General features: G+C 32.8%; 2 protein-coding genes across 4 annotated transcripts in view; both read right to left on the bottom strand.

Annotated features, from left to right (window-relative positions):
• Window positions 1-24,569, bottom strand: part of LOC110031919 (RNA-binding protein 39-like) — an 81,243-nt gene that overhangs the window by 55,501 nt on the left and 1,173 nt on the right. For 2 of the 3 annotated variants that reach the window (XM_020735359.1, XM_020735360.1), the window contains exons 1-7: window positions 10,479-10,557; window positions 10,324-10,380; window positions 2,380-2,449; window positions 2,246-2,301; window positions 1,329-1,560; window positions 216-302; window positions 66-140 (exon numbers count right to left, since the gene is read on the bottom strand). In XM_020735359.1, the coding sequence (XP_020591018.1) occupies window positions 66-140; window positions 216-302; window positions 1,329-1,560; window positions 2,246-2,301; window positions 2,380-2,449; window positions 10,324-10,364 (561 nt within the window). In that variant the 5' untranslated portion in view covers window positions 10,365-10,380; window positions 10,479-10,557. Of the gene's footprint in view, window positions 1-65; window positions 141-215; window positions 303-1,328; window positions 1,561-2,245; window positions 2,302-2,379; window positions 2,450-10,323; window positions 10,381-10,478; window positions 10,558-24,569 lie in introns of those variants that run through there. The other variant, XM_020735361.1, reaches the window with a different exon arrangement.
• LOC110031917 (TRAF3-interacting protein 1-like) lies at window positions 14,005-14,572 on the bottom strand. Its single transcript, XM_020735356.1, has one exon. The coding sequence runs from the start codon at window positions 14,452-14,454 to the stop codon at window positions 14,005-14,007; it is 450 nt and encodes a 149-aa protein (XP_020591015.1). The 5' UTR covers window positions 14,455-14,572.

The following is a 24,569-nucleotide window of genomic DNA, read 5'->3' as shown; positions in this document are numbered from 1 at the left end:
TGCCCACTTGATTATCAAGTAATCCATATGTAAAGAACATGAAAATACATATATGGTGTGGCAACCTTGATTGTTCTTCCAGCAATCTCTAGCTGTCCATTAAGACTTTGGGCAGCTTTTGCATCTTCAAGACGTGCAAACTGAAGTAATGCGTTAAAGCATGTCAGCTAAGTAAGTTCAATAAGTCAGCAGTATTATTTAAGTAGAAAACTCACCTGAACAAAACCAAAACCTTTGCAATGCCCAGTTTCAGGATCAAGAGGCAATTGAACCAGTTCAACAGCACCAAATGGTTCAAAGACCTAAACAACCAGCTTCAATCAGTGAAATTTAAAGCGAAAATAAGAATAAGATGGCCACAAAAAGATGTTTTAAGTGTTATATCTCCGAACAATAACAAAAAAGTCATTCTTAAAATTAACAAACTGTATATTGTAGCCAGTATGAAGACATATTTTTGCATTCTGCTGCATTATCCCTCAATCTTTTAATCTCACTAAATATATGATTTTAAAAAAATGGATAAACCAGCAAAAGAACAAACACTTAAGTGAAACAACACAAAGAACATGGTAAATCAACTATGAAAAGCCCAAGTGAAAATGGAAAAAAGGGCGGTTTTGATTGTTTCCATAATGAAGGCATATAGCTAAACCAAAATAAATTCATAATTCAACCAATCAGAGTTAATCCCACTGATGAAAATCAACAGAGTTCTAAGAAATATAATTCTTATGGAAAGATTCTGCAAACTTTCTCCAAGCTAATCATTGGAACAATAGCACTTCCAAGTGAGAGGTAATCGTTCCAGATGACCATTGAGCCATAATAGCAAGCATCCGTGCGGAAAGAATTTGTTTCAACATAACACATAAATATCAGTTGGTAATAATTAACTTTAATTCAATACAAATTTTGATAAACAAGTTAGCTAGTAAATCAAACAGAAATCTTATTTCCTGATTGCAGAAGTAATCACAAGGTTAACGATAGGAAACGTTCAGAGTTGCATTATTCAGATGCAACGTCCAGCTTAATATACAAATTTCAAAGTTTTAAATATTTTTTACGTAGCACTAGTGGTTTCTTCAATGAACTACAAGGGTCACCATTGTAAAGTAATGGCACAAATATAAAACCAAAACAACTGAATCGCACTATGTGATACCCTAGTAGTCAACTTATGCAATGCACAGAGAACGACAAAAAATTGCTTCAGATAATCGATTGCTACAGATGTGCAGTAATGTAGGCATGCAAGACAAAAAATAAAAATATATATATAATCATCAGAGTGCTACTATCGCAAAATTATCCTTTTTTAATACCTGTTTCAGTTGATCTTCTGTCATATTGAAGTGAAGATTGCCCACATACAACTTTCTAGCTGTCCCAGAAAAAGGTCCACTAAGCCCACCTGCTCCTCCCGAAGTGGCAGTTGACTGTACCAAGTTCTTCTCTGCCTCGGATGGTTTAACCATTACGGGTTGACCAAGTAGCAGCTGGCCAGAGAGAGCAATAGCCATTGGAACTGACATAGCATCATAAAATTCAATGTACCTACATTTGGAATTAAACTATTAAGTGATAAATTTTGTAAAAAGTATGCTAACCCACCAACATTTGACATAAGCCCAATTGATTTAATTTGCATGCACAAAAGAACAACAGGATACACCATTATTGAAAATATTTTTAAGGAGCTGACAGACAAGGCACTAATTAAAATGCAAATGTAAAAGATAGAGGCATGACAGTATGAAAAATAGAACAAGAAATAATATTATTAGATATGTGTGACTTGTGTAGTGAGCAAGGGGGTGAAAAAGAGTTAGGGTTAAGACAATGTAGAACAAAATATGCACAAAAATAGGTAGAAAGAAAAATTGTGAAAGAATTAACAAGGAAAAACATAGTAGACAAAAATTGATATAGCTAGAAGAAGCACAAAACTTATGCAAAATAGAGTTAGCACCGTATGTAGCAATCCACATGATTGTAGCAGAAAAATGCATAAAGCCATTCCTAAATAACTGTGGCAATTGTAATAATTAAACTAAATAATGCATAAAAACTAGTTCATCAGAGAATGAATTTTCATTTTAGCATAACTTTATACAGCAATAATTCCATTAACAGAAAAATGAAGCACATATACTAACCACCGCTAGCAATAAGCTCTCTCAATCTGCAAAAACAACACTAGAAAAGAAACAAGTTTCCCTATTAAGACAATGAAACATACCCGACTCCCTTAGAACGCCTTGAATTGCGATCCATTATGAGGCGAACATCACGCACCTAAAAACAAAGAAAACAGATTTGGATTATTTGCAATATAGACTGGAAATCACAGTCACATTTTGAAGTTTAACTTACAAAAAGGTGATCCAGTGACACATACTGAACATGTAATAGAATTGCACCATAAGGGACCCTATATGATCGCCTGTCATGTTTCCAGTGCACCAATAAAATCTTAAAATATAGGTCTTGTTAAAGAAAAGCAAAAACCAAAACTAGAAAAAGGAAAAGCACATGCAAGGATTATCTACAAATTTGCAAACCTACATGCAGAACGACACAAACTACAACATCCAATTTAAGACCATCTTTTGGAGGACAATATCATAGCAAGGGAACTCTCACAAACCCACAAGTTAAGACCATCTTTTGGAGGACAATATCATAGCAAGCGAACTCATAGCAAGGGAACTCTCACAAACCCACAAGCTCAGCATAGTACTAAAATGGAAGGTTTAAAAGTACCATACAGGAACATCTGCACATTATCCACGAGAAGAACAAGGAGTATTGCAAAAGTCTTCTGTTTAGGCCCGATTTGGCTAAGAAAATGGGAACTGCAGCGCAGCACTTACCCTAACCTATAGAAATAAAAACCTGGATCACTCTTACATTTCTCAACCTTCTTTTATTGGATCGTATCCTTCTTTTATAGGATGCTATCCTCCATGTATTGCTTGATAAAATCTTATATTATCAACAGGATCTTACCTGCTCATCATCCGGCATTGAAATCTCAAATGTTGAGTTTCCCAACATCCACCAACCAGTGCATCTCCATAAAGCATAGCAACTCTACAACAGAGTGTTGGCAATCTTCTTAGAGCTTCAACTTACCATAATGGATAGGCTTGAGTTTCATTTACCCTCAAGTAGCTATATGCTCAAAAACCATAAGAGACATCCTATATTGAATTAATCTAGCTTGTGCCAATCATATCAGGCTTTATATCTCTACCAAGCATTCTATTGTATAGTCTCTCTACTTCTAATTAAAACTTCTGAATGCCTTACAGAAATCTCTTTGTTTTCACCATATCAGTCTCCTCTAGCTTACCATGTTGCAGCTCACTGTGATTGCGTGACAAAAGGACTTTGAAGGGGCTGGGCAAAACAAACCGCCAAAGGAAAACTTTTTCTTCTAATAAATTGTGATGCTGAGCCTTAGGGATATTGTGGATTGCACCACTAGAGTATAGTTACATGCTGAAAACTTCCATTTATGGTTACCCTGAAGAGACTGAAATGCCATGATCTTATTTAGTTAGGTGTCCATGGCCCACAAATAACCTCCACAAACGTTGAGGAAGAAGCTATCATGATCAAATAAAAATTAAAAACTCAAGAAGCTAAAAAAATAACTATCAGTTTGAAGAAACAGCTGAACCACCTTTTTTATCCAATGATGGTTCAAAAATAAAACTCCATAAGCAAAAAAAATGTAAATTTCATAGAGGAATACCAAGCTGCCCTTTTCTCCAATGAGTTTTATTTCAACGTCCATGGCTACTAATGGTGCATAGCATTAAGTCCAGGTATTAATTGCACCACTTCTCAACCACTTCCAATGGCTAATAAGGAAAGTAAATCATTGTATTAGAAAGGTTTAGGTTATATTTTTCCTACTTGTTTTAAGCTGAATGCCCTGTTGAGCGAATGGGTGGCTCACCTTTAACTTTGTCCTAATCCTATCGATAAAATCTCCACCATTCTCTTACTTCTCCACTTTTAATTCTTAGACATTATATTTGGTATCCAAACAATTTTTATAATGACATAAGGCCAGTATTACAACCGTTCATTAAGTTACAGCCTGGAATGAAGCATATGAAATCTCCAATCAAATGTTTTATATTCAAAGCATGAAAGAGGGTAAACTTCACTGATGACTGCCAAAAGCTTCCTCAAGCAATTGGCAGCGCACATCAACAAATCCAATAAGATCATTCCTCGTGTGGAAGAGCAACTTGAAGACAATGATGATGACAATCCAAGCTCAGCAAATACAATTCTGCATCAACCTAAAGTTTCACATGAAACCCCTCCACAAATAATTTAAACCATGGACCAATTACAATGCACAATAAAAAATTTGTAAAAGTATTCGTCAACATCCAATTTTATGGTAAACTCGATCCCAGAGCTTATAGTAATTGTATGATTCCCTTGAAACTTTTTAAGTGAAAAGATCGAAGAAAGAGAAGTAAAATACATTGTAATGAAATTTAAAGGCTATGCCTTAGGATGTTTACTGTTGCCTGAAAAATCATGTGCGAAGATATTATTGGAGAAACTGTGGTGAAAAGCTATTATTGTGCATAACTCAAAAAATTGTTTTTACTTATTTAATTGCATATTTTATATGTTTTAAAACAAGATCAAAAGATAGCCCACAAAAAATCACAAATTTGAAATTAATGGTTTGAACAAAAAAAATTCCCAAACTCAACAAAATTTGTTTCAACAACATAAGCATTTCACAGTCATTGATGTTCCACTACTCCATGGAATCCATAAGACTTTAGTCCATATATCGAATAACGGGCCTTAAGTTTATAACCAAGAAAATCATGAGCATTATGTCAATAATATAGTTCGTGATACTTCACATTTATCAAATTGGCAAACACAACCAGGGTTTCAACTTTAAAATCCAGAGAAGAAAAAAATGCTAGCAAAAACGATAGGTTTATAGAAAATTCCAAACACAAAATAGATACAGATTCAAAAACATAAACCTAGAACTTAGCAAAAGAAAATATCAGAAATTATAACAGATGATTTATAACCCACTTGGGGCCCATTCAGAAAATAGAATACATGATAAAGCGATCAAATTTCTAATAAAAAATTTAAATTAAAAAGTAAACGAAACAGCCAATAATATTTTTATGATTTATTTTTGTCTCTTTCTCACTCTTTGGAAGACAATTGCAACCCGCTCGTATAGGGGTAAGGTGTGGCATGCAGACATTAGGAGTAGGACATCATTACAATATATGTAGCGAATGTGATTTTACTTTAACCAAGATGGCAACTTTAAATTTTTGCATTTAAAAAATTACAGAACCCAGTTTTTTTATATGGAGAAATCAATTTATTTACTTTCCAACACAGCCTGCTTTAGAAGACCTAAAAGCATTTGCTCGGGGCTAGTGGTTGTCTACATATGTAGTGAACTCAATACTTTTATGAATGAGAAGGGAGCGGCTTTTAAAAGTATAAAACAAATGAAGACTTAGTTTGGTGTTTTTCTTCATGAATTAAAAAGAAATAGAAGATGGATAAAATTTTACTTTAAATTGATTTTGGTAAACCTCATACAACAAATTTCATCATTTAGAACAAAAAAAATGATCAAAGTTAAACTTGATAAACCAAAGAGTTTTAAAAATATTTAAAGTGGCTACACATGAATGAAGCCGATATCATTCCGTGCCAACTGGCAAGATGTATAAAAGGTTTGAAAGTAATCATCCACAATATAGCACATAAATGCTAATGGAAATTTGAAAGTCCACTCACATTGAAATTTGAAAGTATTTTTTATCATGTTGCCTTTGATGTGATTATGGGCATTATCTTCATTATTTATCTGTTATTTTTCCATATTGTTCAGATCATTCTGCAACTGTTTATCGTTAATGTTCTTGGTTGTCGTTCATGCTTGTTCGATATGTCACCCTTACATCACCTCTTAAGTTATAGTAAATTGTTTCCTATTTCGCGTAATTTTCATATTTTAGGATCATTGAATGATGCAAGTAGAATCTTGAGACTTGTAGAAAATCAGAAATTAAACATTGAAGAGTGAAATAAATTTTGGTTTCCACTCTTCTGAGTGTAATTATTAGAAGTGTGTTCTTTAAGTGCTACACCAGTGTGGAAACCTACTTCTAAAGTGATGGCTATCTTATTGGCGTGATTGCTACCCTCGTTATTATAATTTAGACGGTATAGATATTGGTTTTGATTGAAATTTTGCCAAATAAGATGCATTATGGTTTTCTTTTAAAAGCGTGAACTTGATTCGTTGTATATATCAATAATGTTTTAAAATTTTATAGTAAATATAACTATAGTAAAATTAAAATTTAACTCAAAAAAAAATGGAAAAAGATATTAAGATTAATGGTATTTTATGCCTTTTTATTTGTTTAGCACTAATAGTACATTTGTGTTTTAATAAATCAATTATTTTTAACATCCACTCGAAAATTTTGAATAATTTGTATTTTTCAACCTTGACAACATACTCATATTTAGTAACTCCACAATGAACATTGTGTGGTACTTACAAGAAATTCATGAAGTTTTGAGAAAGGTGAAATTATTTATTAACCTTTAAAATTGTTCTTTCACGTGTATCATTTTTCTGGGAAAATGTGGTCTCTTCTCAAAAAATAAAGGTGAATGAAACGCAGGTAAAGGCCATTATAGAGAATGGTTAAGAATAAAATTCATCACAAAGGTAATGAGATTTCTTATAGTGCATTTTAGGCGGCAGTGCAGTGGCGGTGCTACACCGCGGTTTTTTCTGTTTGACAAAACTGTATTTTGTCAATTTCTTCAAACAAATGAAGTTGAAAACTGTGTTGTCACCGAATCTAGCTAAGTGTGGTAGCTGCTAAAAAACTGCAGTCTGATTTTCTTCAAAAAACAAATTGTAATAGTCATCGCAGCATTTTGATCAGCAGGTTCTTCTTCAATAGTTTCACAGTTTTTTCTTCAAAAAACAAATTGTAATAGTCATCGCAGCTTTTTGATCAGCAGGTTCTTCTTCAATAGTTTATAGTTTCACAGTTGCTTTTTCAATCAGTTGCAGCTCCCTCAAACAGACCCTTAGACTTGTTATTTTTTACAATACATCAGTAGAAATTCTAGTACTTTAGAGGCCACGTAACCAATTTTTAAACAAAAAAGATTTTGAATGAACTAATCAATGATAGTTTTAACTAGCTTAAAAGAAAAACAATTGAAGCTCCCATACTCGATAAATTATGACTTATTTTAATCAAATATGATGCATTTAGGCTAGTCATGATATAGTTCAATCAAAATTAGCATCCAAGCATGTTTTTTCAGAGAAATTAATTAATGGAACTACAGTATTTGACATAATTTATGGTTGTTCGAGATTTACAATTTTGGCACCATTAGTTAATTCATAAGAATTTTAATTCAACCACGAAGCTTATCCTTAAAAAAAATTAAATGCTAGGAATGCAAAATGAATACTTGATCTTCTAGTATATACTTTAATTATTTGTCATAAATATTAAGTGTTGAGGACGCTAATGAACTATAATAGAAAGCTCTATCTTCTTATTGCTATAACTTTTAAAGTTCTTGCTTTTACATTCAATCGAATGAAAATAAGAGTAGTCAATATTTAACACTACCAACAAATGTGTGAAGAAAAATCAAAATTTTAGTAGATTTCATTTAAATGAACATAACTATGCTTCTGAACACGATCATTGTGTCTTCAAGTTATTTCTGAATTGCATCTTGGTGGCTAAATAAAATATGCTACTGAAAATAAAACTCATGCTTCAGCTTACCAGCATTACTATTGGCCAAAATAACAAAAAAATAATTTTATATAAAATAATGTCTCGCAAATAAGCATACAAGATAAAACATTGACCGGTATCAATAATTACTAATTTTAACAAATCTATATGAGAACACAAGTTTGATGTTTGTGGCAATTTACGACACGCAACAAGTTTATAACTCTATTCTTACTAGATCATTCTTTTCAAGAATAAATAATTTTACTCCTCGATGGAATATCACGATGCTTCTAATCTGACATTTGCCTTCTGCGCACCTTACCTTCTCCAGAATTCATCTTACTCAAAAACTTAAATCTAAAATATTAAAACAATACAATAAATTATTTAAGATAACCCGGGAAGCAATCACACTTCTAAACTAAAGTAACTCAAGGAAAAGAAAGCAATATATACGTTGGTATTTCATATTCCAACATAGAAATCATAAAATAACTTAATGTATGTATCCATGACATTTATTCAATGGAAATAATATAAAATTATATATGGATTAACTTTTATTTTATGGTTTAATCTTTAACTTTACTTTTACTTTATCATCTTAACATGCAATGTAATTCTACAGCACCATCAAGCATACCTAACAAACAGGTGACTTATATTATCTCATCGGTATATAGGTTAGTGCTCTAAATTACATGATTGACTGAGGTGGTAGGGTACTCATCTATGGCCAATTTTATTCCGCTGGCACAACAATTGGTGATTTAAGTTTCACAATTAATCTACACACGCTGGAACATTTGCATTCTTAGTCAGTGTCATAACGTGTTGAACTCCTCTTAACATGCACATACAAGCAAATATATATATATATATACACACACATTATATATTAAGTAGATTTTCAATTTAATAAAATTAATTTCGAGCAAGCTATTTTTCAAGTCTAAATAAATCAATTTAAATTTTAAGTCAATTAAAATTTGAGCAAATATCAAGCAAATTTTGAAAATAACTATCATCTCTATCGACAACTCATCAAATTTTCAACCAAAGTCAAAACACAATTTATTATCCACAAATTCCATCCCTAGCAAGAGATGTTGAAGCACAAAGTCAGCAAAGAACATCAAGAAATTTCAGGAGCAAGAAGGAATCTTCATGAATAGAATGAGAAGTATAAGATTGCTATTCACAAACATCCGTTGGTACTTGAAGTATAAATAAGGCAACTCAATGATGGTATATATTTGCAAGGAGAGGTTTCACACTGATACATACTACAAGCCTAATGATGGGAAGATTTGTCCAAGGCACACACAAGTTATATAACCATATTGGCTTTACCTTTTATATGTATGCGCGGAGTTGAAGATTTCGATGGAGGAATATTTTTGATGTGTTTGGCAAGTTGGTTAAATCGTATACCAAATTGGGTAACTGAAAGGGATGGTACTAGTAAAAAAATTCAATATACGGGGCACATACCAATATCATGGAAATCTTTTCTCCATACTCGAGGGCAAATTTTCTTGATGAAGAAGGAAATGATAATGTAGCTCCCCAATATAATATGGAGCTCCAATAGCCTTACAACCCAGCAGATTTTTATGAACACAATCATTAAATCCAAGTACTAATTGCAACACCTTTTGTTTCCACTTCAGATGGCTACCTAGGCTATATGAACACATGTATTAGTAAGGTTTAGGGATTGTTTCGTCAACCTTTTTCAATTGAATGCTATGTAACAGAGTGATTCATCTTTCAAGGTGACGACTCATAATATGATTAGATGCATACCCAATTTTTTCATGACATATACTCACATTCCAAAAACTAAAATCTCTCGTATTCTCTTTATTATCCACTTCAAATTTCTTAAGTAAATAACTATAAACCTCTTTAATATAGATTATCCTATGAACATGCTCTAGGATGAACATCATGGCTCTTGTAAAGGCTCCTTGAGTTGCTCCAATCAAAGCTTAGTAACTTCGTTTGGCCTGACGCTTGATTCATCAAGTACATAGCTTCGACCATGGTGTTCCTCTTTTGAGGATCTAACTCCCACATCCTGGAAATAAATCTATATGAAATAACCCTCTAATCATGTCACAAAATTAAAAAAACAATTTTAGGTCAATAATCATGCTTACAAAAATGATGTGTGTGTGTGTGTATATATATATATTTATATAAATATATATAAATGCATGTTGCTATATTATTGTGTGTGTATATATATATTTATATATATATATATAAATGCATGTTGCTATATTACCTTAGCTTAAGAATCAAAAAATGGAGAATGATATTACATAATTAGATAGAAAAATACACCATTTTTTATGAAGGTCAATTATCTATGTTACCCTCTATTTCTTATATGTGGTGATTATTAGCAGAGGTTAAAGTGAGATATGGAAGGTAACAGTGGGCAATTTTATAGCGCAAATCTATGAAGCATTAAATGTGGCACCATACTAACCTTTCCAGCCCTTGAGAAAAATTCATACACATCTCTTTCATCAGCTTTCAAGCAAATCTACAAGTAGTAAAGTGATAGAGACAATAAGCAACCAAATAAATCATCTATGAATGTAGAAAATCAATGTTTTATCCATTAAAGGAAAGAGCAATAACCTGATAAGCAAATACAGTTCGTTGATCTCGCTCTGGATCAGCCTCAGGCTCAGCACCTTCATCTTTCTTCTCTCTGCGCCTGACCGTCAAAAAAAAAAAAAAGTATTGTACCTCTGGAGTGCAAGATCATATAATTTAGTTGAAATACTTCCATGTAAGTACAGAAACTGGGAAAATCATATGAAACTGGGTTACTAAACATTTTTTTTTTTTTTGAGCAATAAAATATAAACCTCTCATTCTTATAATGACATTTGTATAGCATACAGAAATACTCTCCTCAAACTTGTAGCTACCAATATGCTAAATGATTCTCGTATGCTACAAAAAAACCAAGGAAAATAAAACTCCAGGGTTACAGAGAACGGCGTGGTCTGCACTACTGACGGAAGAACTTACACCAAGTTTTAGTATTATATAAGAACTCCAGATTAAGAGGTATCTGAGAGAGGATCTTGCATAAGAAATTCTGCCAATGCAAAGATCTGCAATAAACATTAAATTTATCGCTTATCATGTAAGTTCCATAAAGCAATGGAAAGACTAAACTAACAGATTGATCATTTTTTTTTTATATCAGATTGGTCGTTTGATTTGGCATGCTCTTTTGACAACATTACCATATTATATCCTCATTTTACTTGCTTATAAATGCTCAAAAATTAAGGAATTAACAGAGCATCTGGACTGCTTAAAACAACTGCTAGGGCTCCCGCTAATGCAGGATTTGGGAAAGGGTAAATAAGAGCAGCTTTAACCCATTATTCACAATCAGGTTGTTTTCGTGACCCAAACCTAAGACAACCGAAGATGCAACTTAACCACTATTCCAATCTGAATAAACCAACTTTATAATCTACTTTAATTAAGAACAAACAAAACAATAAAATATGTAACCAGCAATCTTTACTATGATTGTGCAATTTTATTAATAAATTGTGCTATTGCAACAAGCTTTTAGTTTAACACAATAAAAATCCACATTGGTTGACATAGTTGTAATTACAATGAAATGGGTAGGTAATTTAGCGATTAAGGGTTCATGGGTTAGTTTGGTGTAACTTTCGTATAAGTCTAAGTTGATATACTGAGACTGCAAAAGGATTTCACTGCTTCGGAATAGATTTCAGTAAGTTGGAGGAAGGGAAAAATGAATGTGAGCACAATTGAGTAAGCTCTGCCACAATTGACCTTGCACTTACAAAACCTATCCGATGGTGCATTACATGGCAATTTGTCTAGAACTTCTACAGCTAGAAAACCATCTTAATGGAGTCTACACTCTGCCACAATTAATCTTTGGATTTACAGAACCTATCTCTGGTGGTGTGTTCGGTGGAAGTTTGCTAGAAATTCTCCTGTCATCCACAGCTAGACAAGAAGCAACCGGAAATAAGTTGGGTGGTTTCCTGCAGCCTCTAATTCAAAGGTAAGGTAACGACATTGATGTTTCCTAGTCTTTATTCAAATTTCAGCCACGAAATGGTTAAGGAAAACAATGATTGCAATTAGATGTTGGGAAAGGAAAAAGTAGTAAAAATTTCTCGCAGCCCAATTTATTTCCAGATGATGAGACACTAGAAATCCTCCAAAACTCAGATTCTCTGTTTTTTCTCCTAACTTGCATTCTTCATGCGAGCAGTAATCTACCAATTTTCCTTTCTCATTTCAATGCAGGCTGATAAAATTTTCATGCCCTTTGAAAATATCAACAACAGACTTGAATTATTTATTTCATGATCAAAAATGAAATTCCAAATCGGATTCTTTGATTCTTACTCTTTCAATTTCATCTTTCCTTCATATTTCAATGCTAAACCATTGTCCATGAAAATTCCATGTAGGTTGTTGGAAGTTCAGAAAAACCTAAAATATTTAGAAAACAACATTTTGAAAAGAAAACAGGAAGCAAAAAAAAAACAAAAAGCAGCGGCAATTTCTAGTACAGGAACCGAGTTGCTGCTAGGAAAACATCTAACCACTAGATTGTAACTTGGAGATCAAGACAACTGTAACAGTTTGTAAAACATTGTTTCCTGGGTGACAACATTAGGAAGAAATATATTCAATTGTCTTTGGAGATTTCCCACATTATCAAGCGTGTTTTGGTACTACAATGTCAAGAACAAGGCCTTAACTAATCATTGCTCTTTCAAAAGTTCATGCTTTTCTTGTAGCCCTTCTCTGCAGTTTATCTTAATTTTAATAAAATTTTATATTTGGAGATAAGAAACTTTATCAAGATTCTAAAACCTTATTTGTCATTTTTCTTGAGCCAGTATTTGTTGTCAAGAGATATCAGAGCCATATGTTTAAAAGGCCACGTAGAAGAAACTGATCCTGCCAAACCCAAGTGTTGACCATGAAAGACTTACATCATGAAATCCTATTTGTTACAATTCTCTAGGCAACACCCTTAATTCAAACAATTAATGAAGCTCATTGGCTGTTCTTATAGATGCATCCTAGAGGGTCACGGAGAGCATGCCTAAGCACTCACAAAAGATATGAACCTTACATTGAAATTTGCTTAAAGAACTCATAATCTTGTAATGCAACTTGTTGAATAGTGCTATATACTCATATGAATAGACCCACAAATGCAGTTAATGAATAGATAACCAAGAGAGCACATTAGCCCATTTTGGCGATATAAAAACTATGTATTATTTATTTACATTTTCATTAAGAATCATCTCCTAATCATTTCTAATATTGTGCATTTTAATAGCCGTCCTTATTACTGCTATCTTGTGCATGATTATGCATTCTAGTCCCCATTCAAAAACTTTTGTATTTGAGATTTCTGTTTCCAAAATAAATGCATGGAAAGCTATAAAATAGAAAATTATCCTGTACAAAAGGCCCTACCGTACAAGATCTAATGCACGCTATTACATTCAAAACTGAAATATCCTTTGTTCTTTACTTATTCAGCTTTCAATCTTTGATGAATATAGACTGCTAACTCCTTGTTACATCTCAGTAAATCAAACTTTTGGTCACAGAATGCAATAAAATCACTACAAAGCAACTCTACATTTGCATTTTAAACATAAAAAAAGAAAAACATTTCCATAAACATCCTAAGAACCATACATCAGCAGCCCACTTCAACATAAGATGTACCTGTAAAACCAACTTCACTGCCATAATTTCACATAATGAACTATGACGTATACATCATGTGAATATGCCATTGATGATAGCCAATATCATCAAGTAAACATGATTAGGTAAGAAACAGCCCCTAAACTGGTACGGAGAAATAATTCTGTAGGCGTAAAAATAGCTTTTCCGAGGAATGACCACAAACTCAACAAAAACTAATGATGTGTTTTGATGCTGAGAAATTGAGTGAATGAAAGCGAAGATAGATTGGAAATTAGAAAATACTGAATCACAATATGCCCATAAATTATTAGAGTTTCATTACAAAGTTTTTTGCGATGATATGTTTGGAGCAAGCATTCTAACCCCAGACCTCAGATTCTTACTTATCGATTTAGAACTACTGCTAGAAGGTTTACAGCGTTTGGAATTCCAAAAGCGAGCTTTCAGGTTCAGAAAGAAAATATATCCAAGAGAGGACCACATTCCTCTCCGAACGGCTTCTGCTGCGTCTTCGCCGCTCCCGTTCTCGCTCCCGAACCCGGTCGCTCTCCCTCTCACTAACCCTCTTTTTGTCCCTCTCACTGTCCTTCTCATTTCTTTCCTCCCTAGGCTCCCTCTCCCTCCGATGCCGATCAGTCCCCCCGTGCCTCGACGACTCCCTCTCCCTATGTCCATCACCTTCGCCCTCTGATTTAGCCCGCTTTGATCGGTGATGGCCTTCGTCACGGTGCTTGGAGTTCGAGTTCCGACTCCGTTCCTTATCTTCGGATCTCGACGAGCTGCGTCCGTTCGCCGAGTCCTTCTTTGCGGAACCCAGATTCTCAACTGTCTTTTCCAAATACTCGTACTCGTCGAAATCCATCACGGCCTTGCAGGGTAAACAAGTTGGAACCCTAGATATGTTAGAGAGCAAAGCAGAAGAGAAATATGACGAAGGAACAACTTCCCAACGGATGCCGATTTGTACCGCACAGTGGAGTAACCTTTGGAGGAATATCTTTTATTTTCTTGTATATTAAACCCAAAACCCGTATGTTTTTTTAATTGATCAAGAACTATTTTAAATAAATTAAATAATTGACTATTTTCATCGGCTAACACTTTACATTTACCTTCTCATGTGCCCTAGTAGTCGATTGTTCTAGTTTTGGTTCCGCTGGTTAAGTAATTTGTATTCATTCGTTCATTGAACAAACGAGCTGAATCGGTTCATATTAGCTTAAAATAATTTCATCTATATATATTAATGAGAATTATTTAAGAATAATTTAATTGACTGCAAACTGTTTTTAAATAATTTAATTGATAAGGCTACAGAGATTTATAATCAATTAAAATTATTAATTAATAAAATAGAGTAAATATATATTAAATTCTTTTTAAATAATTATTTTAATATAAATAATATGATTTAAATCTCTCCCTTACCCTCAAAATCTTTTGGTTGCATGACTAGGTTATCAAAACGGCTCGTTGCTCGCAAACAGCAAGTGTTTGGCTCGCTGGCAAACAAACCGAACATGAACAAATTTTTTGAGCTCAATATATAAACGAGTCTCACAAACAATGGTATCTTTTAGCATGCTGAACACGAACCTAGTCTAGGCTCACTCAAGCTCAACTCATTTACACTCATATTTATCACTATCATTTAACATTTCATTTCTCATTTTTACTCATCTTTTTATTATCACTAGGGGGTGTGCATTATTTATTGTTCAAAATCGAAAAGTTGAACTAAGCGGAACAATTTTGGTTGATTTGATTCGGCTTTCAAAACCGCATTTTGATTTTCATTTCTCAAAACTTCAATATTCGATTATCGTTTATTGGTTTAGTTTTGAATTTCATTTAATTTAACAAATCGAAAAACTAAAATTTCAAAATTAAATGAAGGATTCACGGGATTAAATCAGTACTATACATGCAAAATATGTAATTCTTGATGTTTATTCATAACCTAATTCCACCTAGTATCTCAATTTTGGCTTTTTCAAAGCCTAACCTTTCAAGTCAAATTTAACATCAGTTTTATAAAATTTTGATTGGTTCTTTTTTTTTTTTAATTTTAGTTTTTAGTTGCAATCGGGATGATGAATTTGAAAATTGATCTATCCAAACCAATCGAACACTCGTCCCTACTTATCACCATACATGATCGTCATCTATGGGTCTAATAATCCATTTTCATTTCCTCCCACCATCGCCTGGACATGCTTCATCGTCCAACCCCCTCGCCACCTATTATCTCCAGATGCATGAGATAATCAATAAATAAAAATAATTTGCTAATTTATCTATGATTTTTTTTCTTGTTATATAAAAAAATTTTAATTTTTTATGCAAAATAAAATTAAAGTGTATATATGGCATTTTTTTATTCTAGTGTATATTTATTATTTATGGATTCATTTACTCATAATTTTTTGGCTCCTAAAAATAGTAGGTATAACAAATTTCATTGCTATAATCATATGCCATGAAACAGGTATCAAATAAATTTAGCGAAGTATACATTCAATTTGGAGAATATTTTAAGGTGCATGCATACCACAAATTCTTTTATATTTATATATCTAGCACCTAAACTTCTATATTTACATGCAAATCACTATAATCTTTAATATCACATTAAAAATATCAATATTACTTATGTTTTAAAAGTGAAATACACATTTTTATGTATAATTTTATGACACCAAAGTATTCTACATACAAATATGAAAGGGTTTCATGTAGGAGAGCTAGGGAGGGAGAGGTGATGATTGTGAGAACTAAGATTGTCTGTTTGTTGCAGCTATGTGAAAACAGCTGTGGGGTAGCTGTTTCTGGACAAATGATCGTTTTGTTTCTGTTTAATAATGGTGTTTGTAACATAACTGTTCTAACCATATATTATATACTTCAAAAGCAAAAATTCACTTTAGAACGCTACAAAAATCAAGAGAAACACTTCACGTAACAGTGAGCATTAAGTATGCTACAAAAAAGAAAAAAATTATCAAAATTATAATTAGTATTATGACAATATTGATTTGTATTCACTCATAACCCCAAGTCTCAACCACCCAATTAATATGTATTCACATCAATGCCCAAGCCACAACCATCAAGAACTCTAAAGAACAATAACAATGCCCAAGCCACACTTGTCATCCCCGACCAATGAAGGTAAAAAAAATTTCTTTCATAGAATTTACCAAAGCCATACCATCAAACTGTAGCTTCCCCATACCACCAAGCAAAGAAGGTCGAGCAAATTTTTTTTTTTCATAGAAAGCATGAAGCATGAATAACAGAAAAAAGAATGAAAATGAAACTGTAACAATAGTTTTCACAGTTACTGAAAGGTTCAATAGAAATAAAGAACAAAGTGTTAAGAAAAGTTAAATTAATTCCTAAGCCATCTTCACAAATGAACACGATTAACACATGCATAAATTTTTTACACATTATATATTTAGAAGCCGTGTGATCAAGTTGAACTCATGCAAAACATAGTGAGGTGTTATATAGAGAAAAAAATGCAGAATTAAGAACAGAGGAAGACAAAAATTTTGAGAATCACAAACCTGAACCAAACACCTCTCCTGCGAAATGAGTAGGAAGAGCAAGAGTCATGACAATTTCGTATAATCTCCTTCAAAAGTTTGATCACTAGTAGGTGGAATCCAGAGCAAAATGAAGAGACCAAAAGACGAAGGATCGCAGAGCTTTCCCTTCGCGTTAAAAGCTGGAGGAGGAATAGGGCGGAATCGAGGGTATGAGGTGTAAAAAGCTGATCAAGAAAAGCGGGATGCGGGGTTGATCTCATGACCTGCTTCTTACCCTCACCGCGCCACGAAGTCGCGAAGTCACCGCCCCAAATAGCAATAAATTTTGGCACCCCACTATGAAGTCGCCCTGCCGCCACCCCAAACAGGGCCTAAGTCTTGGCTAGGAGAGAGGGAGGGAGAAGTGGAGAGGAGGAGGGCTAGGTTTTGCCAATGGAATAGTAAGGGAAAGGAGGAAGAGGATGTCCTAGGATTTCAGCCAATCGAAGAAGAAGGAGAGAGAGAGAGAGAGAGAGGGTGACAAAGAGTTTCGACCATTGAAAAAAACGGAGAGGGAGAAGGTGACAGGGTTTCAACTAATAGAAGAAGGAGAGGGAGGAAGATGGTTCACATCACAAATTCACATACTTTGATGTTTTCCCTCTCGCAACTTATTATCTCCCGTTGTATGATATAATCAATTAATAAAAATTATTTGTGAATTTATTTATGATTTTTTCTTATTATTTAAATAAAATATAATTTATAAAGCAAAAACAAATTGAAGTGTATAGATGTTATTTTTTATTTTAGTATAGGTCTATATATCTTGTACTCATAATATTTTAACTCTTAAGAACAATAAGCATTAGAAATTCCATTGTCATGATCCTTTGGTAAGAAATAAGTATCAAATGATTTTAGTTTAGTACACATTCACTTTAGAGAATAATTTAAGGAATATGCATACCATGAAATTCTTATGTATTTATATATCTGACCACTAAACTTTCATATTTGCATGTAGAATACTTTGCTGTCAAAAATCTATGTATGAAATAGGGCAGTTCAAATTTAAAAAAAAATTAATATTGGTAATTTTAATTTGAAATTAAAGAATTAGTGATATGCTTGTAAATATAGAAACTTAGGTGTTTAATATATACATACATTAGAAATGAATGGTATATATGTGACTAACTCTATTTTAAAATGATATTTAGATTAAATAAATCAATAGTTAACAATTAAAATTAGTTGAAGATTAAATAATAGCCTTTTGTATTATTATTTTAATAAAATTCCAAAGGATAATTTATTAGTAGACAGACATATTGATTTTTGAATGAGATTTTGAGTAGAATAAAATTCATCTAATCATTGGAATTAATAATTTATAGGATAAGCGAGTTTATGATTTTGGTTAAATCCCAAATAGAAATGAATGCTTGTAAATATTAAGTTAAGAGTCTATTTTTTGCTTTGAATGAGCAATTGTGGACAATAAAAATAATTTATTTGGCTTGGTTGAGATGAGTAAATAATATTTAACTTAATATTTTTAGGCATAGTAAGTCATACTTAAAGAGCTTAAAGGGCACTTCATACTTCGGTGAAGAATTTTTATGTTTGGTCCGAGAAATTTTAGTGGTGAAAACTTAGAAAGATTTAATATCCTCTCCCCTACAAGATGAAATAATTAACTAGGATTAGCCTTTAAGCTTTATGATGATTATTTGTCTTTATGGTGCCTGATATGGTCTAATCTATCATCATGGCTTAAAGAAAAAGGCATCACTTGTAGTTTAAAAAAGATGATAGCACAATGATATATTTGATCAAGTTATATTTAGAATGCTCCTTAGTACATGAAAACAAGGAGCTACAACACAAATTTTTTCATTCATGTCTCTTTTAGATTTTTAATGAAAATTATGCTAGTTATTAATGTCATTAGTATTTTGCTAATATTTATAACTAGTTACACTCCTTAGACCAATTCAACAATGATAATTTTTCATTATTATTATCAAGTTAACCAACCATTTAAATGTATTTTTTATGGGATTTCCAATATTTAAGTAATATATTTACTGATTTAGACTATTAAGGATATATCTATAATATCTAATTTTACAAACTTATATTAATTTTTATATTCATAATATTTCAACTATGAATTGAAATCAAACTCATCATTTTTTTCTAGAGATTAAATAATTTAAGTTTTACTTATTATGATTGGACTATGGCATTTTAACACTGGGAAAGGTATGTATGCAAATTTAACAATTTACTAAGATACATTTCCACTCAAATTATATCTCAAAGTCTAATTCTTTTTCTTCCCATTGATTCAAATAGGTCATAAAAGACAAATTTTACAATTTTAAGTATTTATTTTATTATTTTTAATGAAATTTTAAACATAAAGCTAATTTTATAAATTTATATTTACAAATAAATCCTAATTTGCATGTAAGTGATTACTATTGATTGGAGTGTTCATTTAATTGTTCAAGAAAGTTGAATTTGAAATTTTTTAGTCTGTTCTTTACATTTATTTCTGGTTATTATTATCATTATTATTTATGATTTAATTACATGTTAAGAATGAAATTTACATTTTTTGAATTATTTGTGTTTTTTGGGTTTTCAGAAAATTATTGTAAATTGAAAATTTAGAAATAAGACTTTTTTTAAAAAATTTAAATTATTTTGATTTTTATTTTATTTTTTATGAATTAATTAGGTTTTATTGTATTTATTTATTCATTTAACAAAAATAAATGAATTAATTCCATTCAATTTTTATTCCACATTATTCTCCTTTGTTAACTGAATCTATGTAATTTTCTTTTTGTTTTTTTGATTTTATTGAATTTTTAAATTATTTCTTAAGTTTTTATCAACTTCTTGATTTTTACTTAATTTTTATTTAAATTAACTGAGTTAGCTGCCAAGCAACATGCTTTAGGGTCCAACATTTCATTCATCATCTTCTTATTCATCCACTTATCTATGCGGAGTCACGAGGTTAGGTTTTCAACAATTGCTAATGATTAATCTAAATTATAGAAGTACATCTCATTGCACAGCTTTTTCCCAACCCAATCTTTGCCTTCCTTGTTAAGTAAAAGAAAGTAAATGCCATTGGTCATTATCCAAAATAGGATAATCAACACTAGCCATTTAACTCAAAGTACACAATCAATACAATCATAACCCTAAAATTAAGTACTTTTAGGGCAGAAAGGATCAAAAACATGAGAACAACCTATCCTATGGCCAAAGTCTTACGAAACAAGAATTTATTTCACAATAGACCATTACTGTAATCCTTATGTCTAACATTTGGATATTACATTAATTACAATGATGATGTCAGCAACCGGTTGCTCTGAATTGATCATCTAGCTTAATTGTGTGCTTCTTTATTTTCAATTTGAATCTTCCTTGAGTCCTACCATGTACTTAACCAAGGTGTGATTCAGGATTGTTTAATCAATGGGTTAGAGCGCTCAACTCAATGAGGAACAAATTATGGAATGAGTTTGGCAATGCATGGAAGTTTATGGAGGTTATAGATCAAAGAAATGAGTAGAGGTAAGGGTGATTCGTTAGCTTCCTATCTCGGGTGTGGCATTTCAATAGAAGGTAAGTTAAGGAAATGAGAGCAGTTAAGAGGAGAATTTGATTCAGGGAGTGTTCGATGATGAGTGATTCAACAAGTTGATTCTTGAAATTACTGCGAGGAAAGTTGGTCAATCAAGAATGTATACTAATTCATCAAGTAATATATGATAAAAGAGTCCACATATTGATCCCATGATGATAGTGTCAAAATATTTTTGACATAGGAAGTTTGAATTTACTAAACCACTGAATCTAATTTGAGATGATAAAATGCAAGAATGGAAATCTAACAGTCCTAAAAGAGCAATAAACATAAATGATAGTAAAAAATGGCAATAAACAGAAATGACAATTAAAGGCCTCGAGTCCATCAGAGGTGATGAGATTCATACTCCTGTGACATTGGTATTGTGTTTTATCTACATTGTTCTTTGAGTTCCCTTATGGGATAATAAATAATTAGGGACACAATTCTTCTTAGTATATGTCTAGATCATAAGAAGAATTGAAAATTATATTATGGATAAGAGTGACTTAACCATGCAGTAAAAAACTTGATACCCAAAATTTCTATGAGCCAAGTCTATCAATCCTGAGTATACATGTTAATCAACTTATAAATAATTAAAAGAGTCTGTTTATCCATCCTAAAAGGATAATGTCAAAGTATTTCTAACAGGAAAAAGTTATAGTTTACAAAATTGTTGAATCTATTTTGAGGTTATAAAATGCAGGAATGGAAATTAAACTGTCCTAAAAAAATATGTAAATTTAAATGATAGTAAGCAAAAATGACAATTAAAGGCCTTCAACACTTTAAAGGTTTCAAGGCTCATGATTGACACAGATATAATGTTTTATTTATGTTCTTCTATAAATTCCCCTATGTGGTAGTTAAAAATCAAGGACACAATCCTCTTTACTCTAGATCATAAGAAGATTTAGAAATGATATTATAATTAAGAGTGACTTAACCATGTGGTGTTTCTCAGGATTCCTTCAATCCCCTTTCTTGGTTACAATTTTCTAATGATAATATGTCTATTCCACCAAGTTATTCTGTGTTAATTTACTTGTTTTTCTAAACGATGGTTACAAGTACTAGATGACAAGAATTTTTAACTATTAAATGATCATATTTGAGCTAAATGACAATCAAAAGATTAATACATCAAAATGTTCCATTTAGAAGCAAAGAAAAAGTATATAGGAAAAAAAACTCAAAGTAAAACATAGGGAAAAACTATCCTTATATTACAAGAGTATGAAAGCAAGTTTAGCCACAAAACATGAAGGAGAAAAGTATCAAAATCTTCATGGCAATAATTAAAGATACAAGTGCAAGAAGGAACAAACTTACAACCAAGTAAGTGTTTGTAGCAATACATCAAATTCTCACCTTATAAAAATAAACTCTCCATAATCTTTCTCATATACAACACTCTTCCACTCTATCATGCAAACACTCTAAAAACTCAAATAAAAAAACATTTCTAAAAGTTCTATTCTTAAATGAAGAAGAAGAGAAATGCTAAGTTTTGCACTAGAACCTTAGTTCCTGCTGTAAAGAGCCTCAAAGTCTGCCCAACTCCCCTTATTTTATGCCCAAGTTTTTACTTTTATACCTATCAACAAAATAAGAATAAAATGTCTTATCAAAACAAGTCTAGTTGCATGGTGGCGTGAACACACATGGGATTGGTGTAACCATGTCGTGGTTGACGTAGTCATGTCGAATGCTAACATAACTATGTTGGAGCAAAAATAAGGTTGACACTTCACATCACAGTCAAACATAGTTATGTCTGGCCAGCTCCATAACATGTGTTGTATATTCACTCCGTGAAGCGCACCCGATAACCTGTAAATACGTTAAATAACTTTTATTATTATTTTACCTTTCTATTGTTGAGCCCCTTTGAGCACTGGCGCTCTTGACTTCATTGATATCATCTTGATGGCCCGATGACGATGAACTATTGCTTGTTTGAGATAAGAAGATTTGTCCTCTACCCTTATGGCCTGGACATGCTTTGGCGTGTTGGGATATTCCAATCAAGATGATTTTGGCTGTTCTGTGGGATTCATATGTTGATGAGCCAATATCCATTTTGGATATGAAAACTCACTCTCTGCTTGATGGCTTAGCAAGAGCTTTGAAGTATCAAGACTTTCTCACACGGAATAACCTTCTTTTGATGATCTACTTCCTCAGGTCAATGATAATATAAGCAAAACCCCTTTTATCGAGAATATTTTTAGGTATCCCCAAGATGTAATTACTAATAAAAGCTCATTCTTCTAGGAGTGCTCTTAACCCCAGAACATGTACATACACCTGACTTGGTTATGGGTAGTTTATGTAGACCCTCTTTCACAGATATTGGTCCAAGGTGCCCCACCCTATCTTGTTTGGGATCACATATTGAACCTTTCATTGCGAGATTTATCGCACGTAGGCTCTCCATGTTTTTCTTTTTTTTGTTTGTCACTTTGTCATATGTTCCTTCTTATTCGGTTCCTCTCCACTTCGAATCACTGATCTGATTTGGGAGGGAGATTTATTTAAATAAGGGATGTATATGATGATTGATAAGTTGGTGACTCCTAGGAAAAAAATAATCTGTTGACTCCATTGGGGATGAGTCTCTCTCTATATACTAGGAGTTCGGCTTTTATTCTGAGGTTATAGCCTCACTATCTATATTTTGGGTTTGTTCATATTATCATGACATGAATTCTTTTCTTGAGTCGTTAGTTTAGTTTTTTGTGAGACATTAGTTTTCAATCCATGTATCAGTTGCTAGGGGTTGGAACTTGACGTATTTTAAGATGTGTTCTCACCCTTAGCAAGTTGAGTTGCTGCATATTCACGTGCGTTTGTGCTGTTGTATTATTTTTGTGATATGTTGTTCTTAACATTTCTTTTTATTGATCGTGTCTCTTTTTGTTGGCAGACATGACAAGCTAGAGAGTCGTAATGATCACTACTATTGGGGAGCTCAGTCTCTTTCTCCCCTAGTAGTTTCTGTGCTCCTGCGGGTACTATAACCTTTGACTCATTTGAGCACCCTGTCCAGATTACACTTGGTAATCCTACGCCATTCGATGTTGTGGCTCTATGCCCCACCCTAGAAGGGAAGTCGTGCACATAGAGACACTCCCACTGTGGTAGCTCGCATCGAGCCTACCATATTTGGAAAAAAAGATGCCTGCACCTGATGGTGATGCACCACAACGCCCCTCAGTCTTCTCCAGGTTGTAGGGTCGTCCCTCTGTATTTTCACGTATTTCCTTGGCTTTGGCAGGTTAGTCTTCTGGCAGCACAGCTGCTATTGTTTCCCCTTCCATGGTCCCAATTCTCTCTGAGGTTGATCCTACTCTTAAGTTGGGCAGGAGGGCCCAAAAAACGTAGAATAGGTTACTCAAGGCCCAAAAAAAAAGCTACCACTCCTGTTGTTTCGGTTCCAGTTCAGGTAGAGTCCCAAACTTCCTCAAATAGGAACCCTTTTTTAAACGCTATGGTTGTGAGCACCACATCCCACCATGATTATTAGGAGGTTTCACCCTTCTCATGTTGGCGTAGGCTGTCTCAGGCCTACTGTCCAAATTGATATGGCTTGCACAAGCTTTTTATCTAAGAAAATTGTGGGGTTGCTTTCTCTTTAAAGGGAAAAAGGTATGTTTCCAAGAGAAATCTCCCACCTAGATTTATGAGCATCTAAGTGGATTGTGAGAGAGCTTCTTCAGTTCCCTCACCCTTTAGCCCATTGCAGCATTGTCGGCACTATTTTTGGTGTGGAGTTTG

Source organism: Phalaenopsis equestris, unplaced genomic scaffold (assembly GCF_001263595.1).
Source record: "Phalaenopsis equestris unplaced genomic scaffold, ASM126359v1 Scaffold000867, whole genome shotgun sequence".
NCBI classification, from domain to species: Eukaryota; Viridiplantae; Streptophyta; class Magnoliopsida; order Asparagales; family Orchidaceae; genus Phalaenopsis; species Phalaenopsis equestris.
The sequence above is the reverse complement of the archived record's forward strand: the minus strand, read 5'-3'. Positions and strand labels throughout refer to the sequence as shown.

What these genes read in the sequence shown, in the direction of transcription:
- LOC110031917 (XM_020735356.1), bottom strand. Translation starts at nt 14,454, where the DNA reads ATGGATTTCGACGAGTACGAGTATTTGGAAAAGACAGTTGAGAATCTG.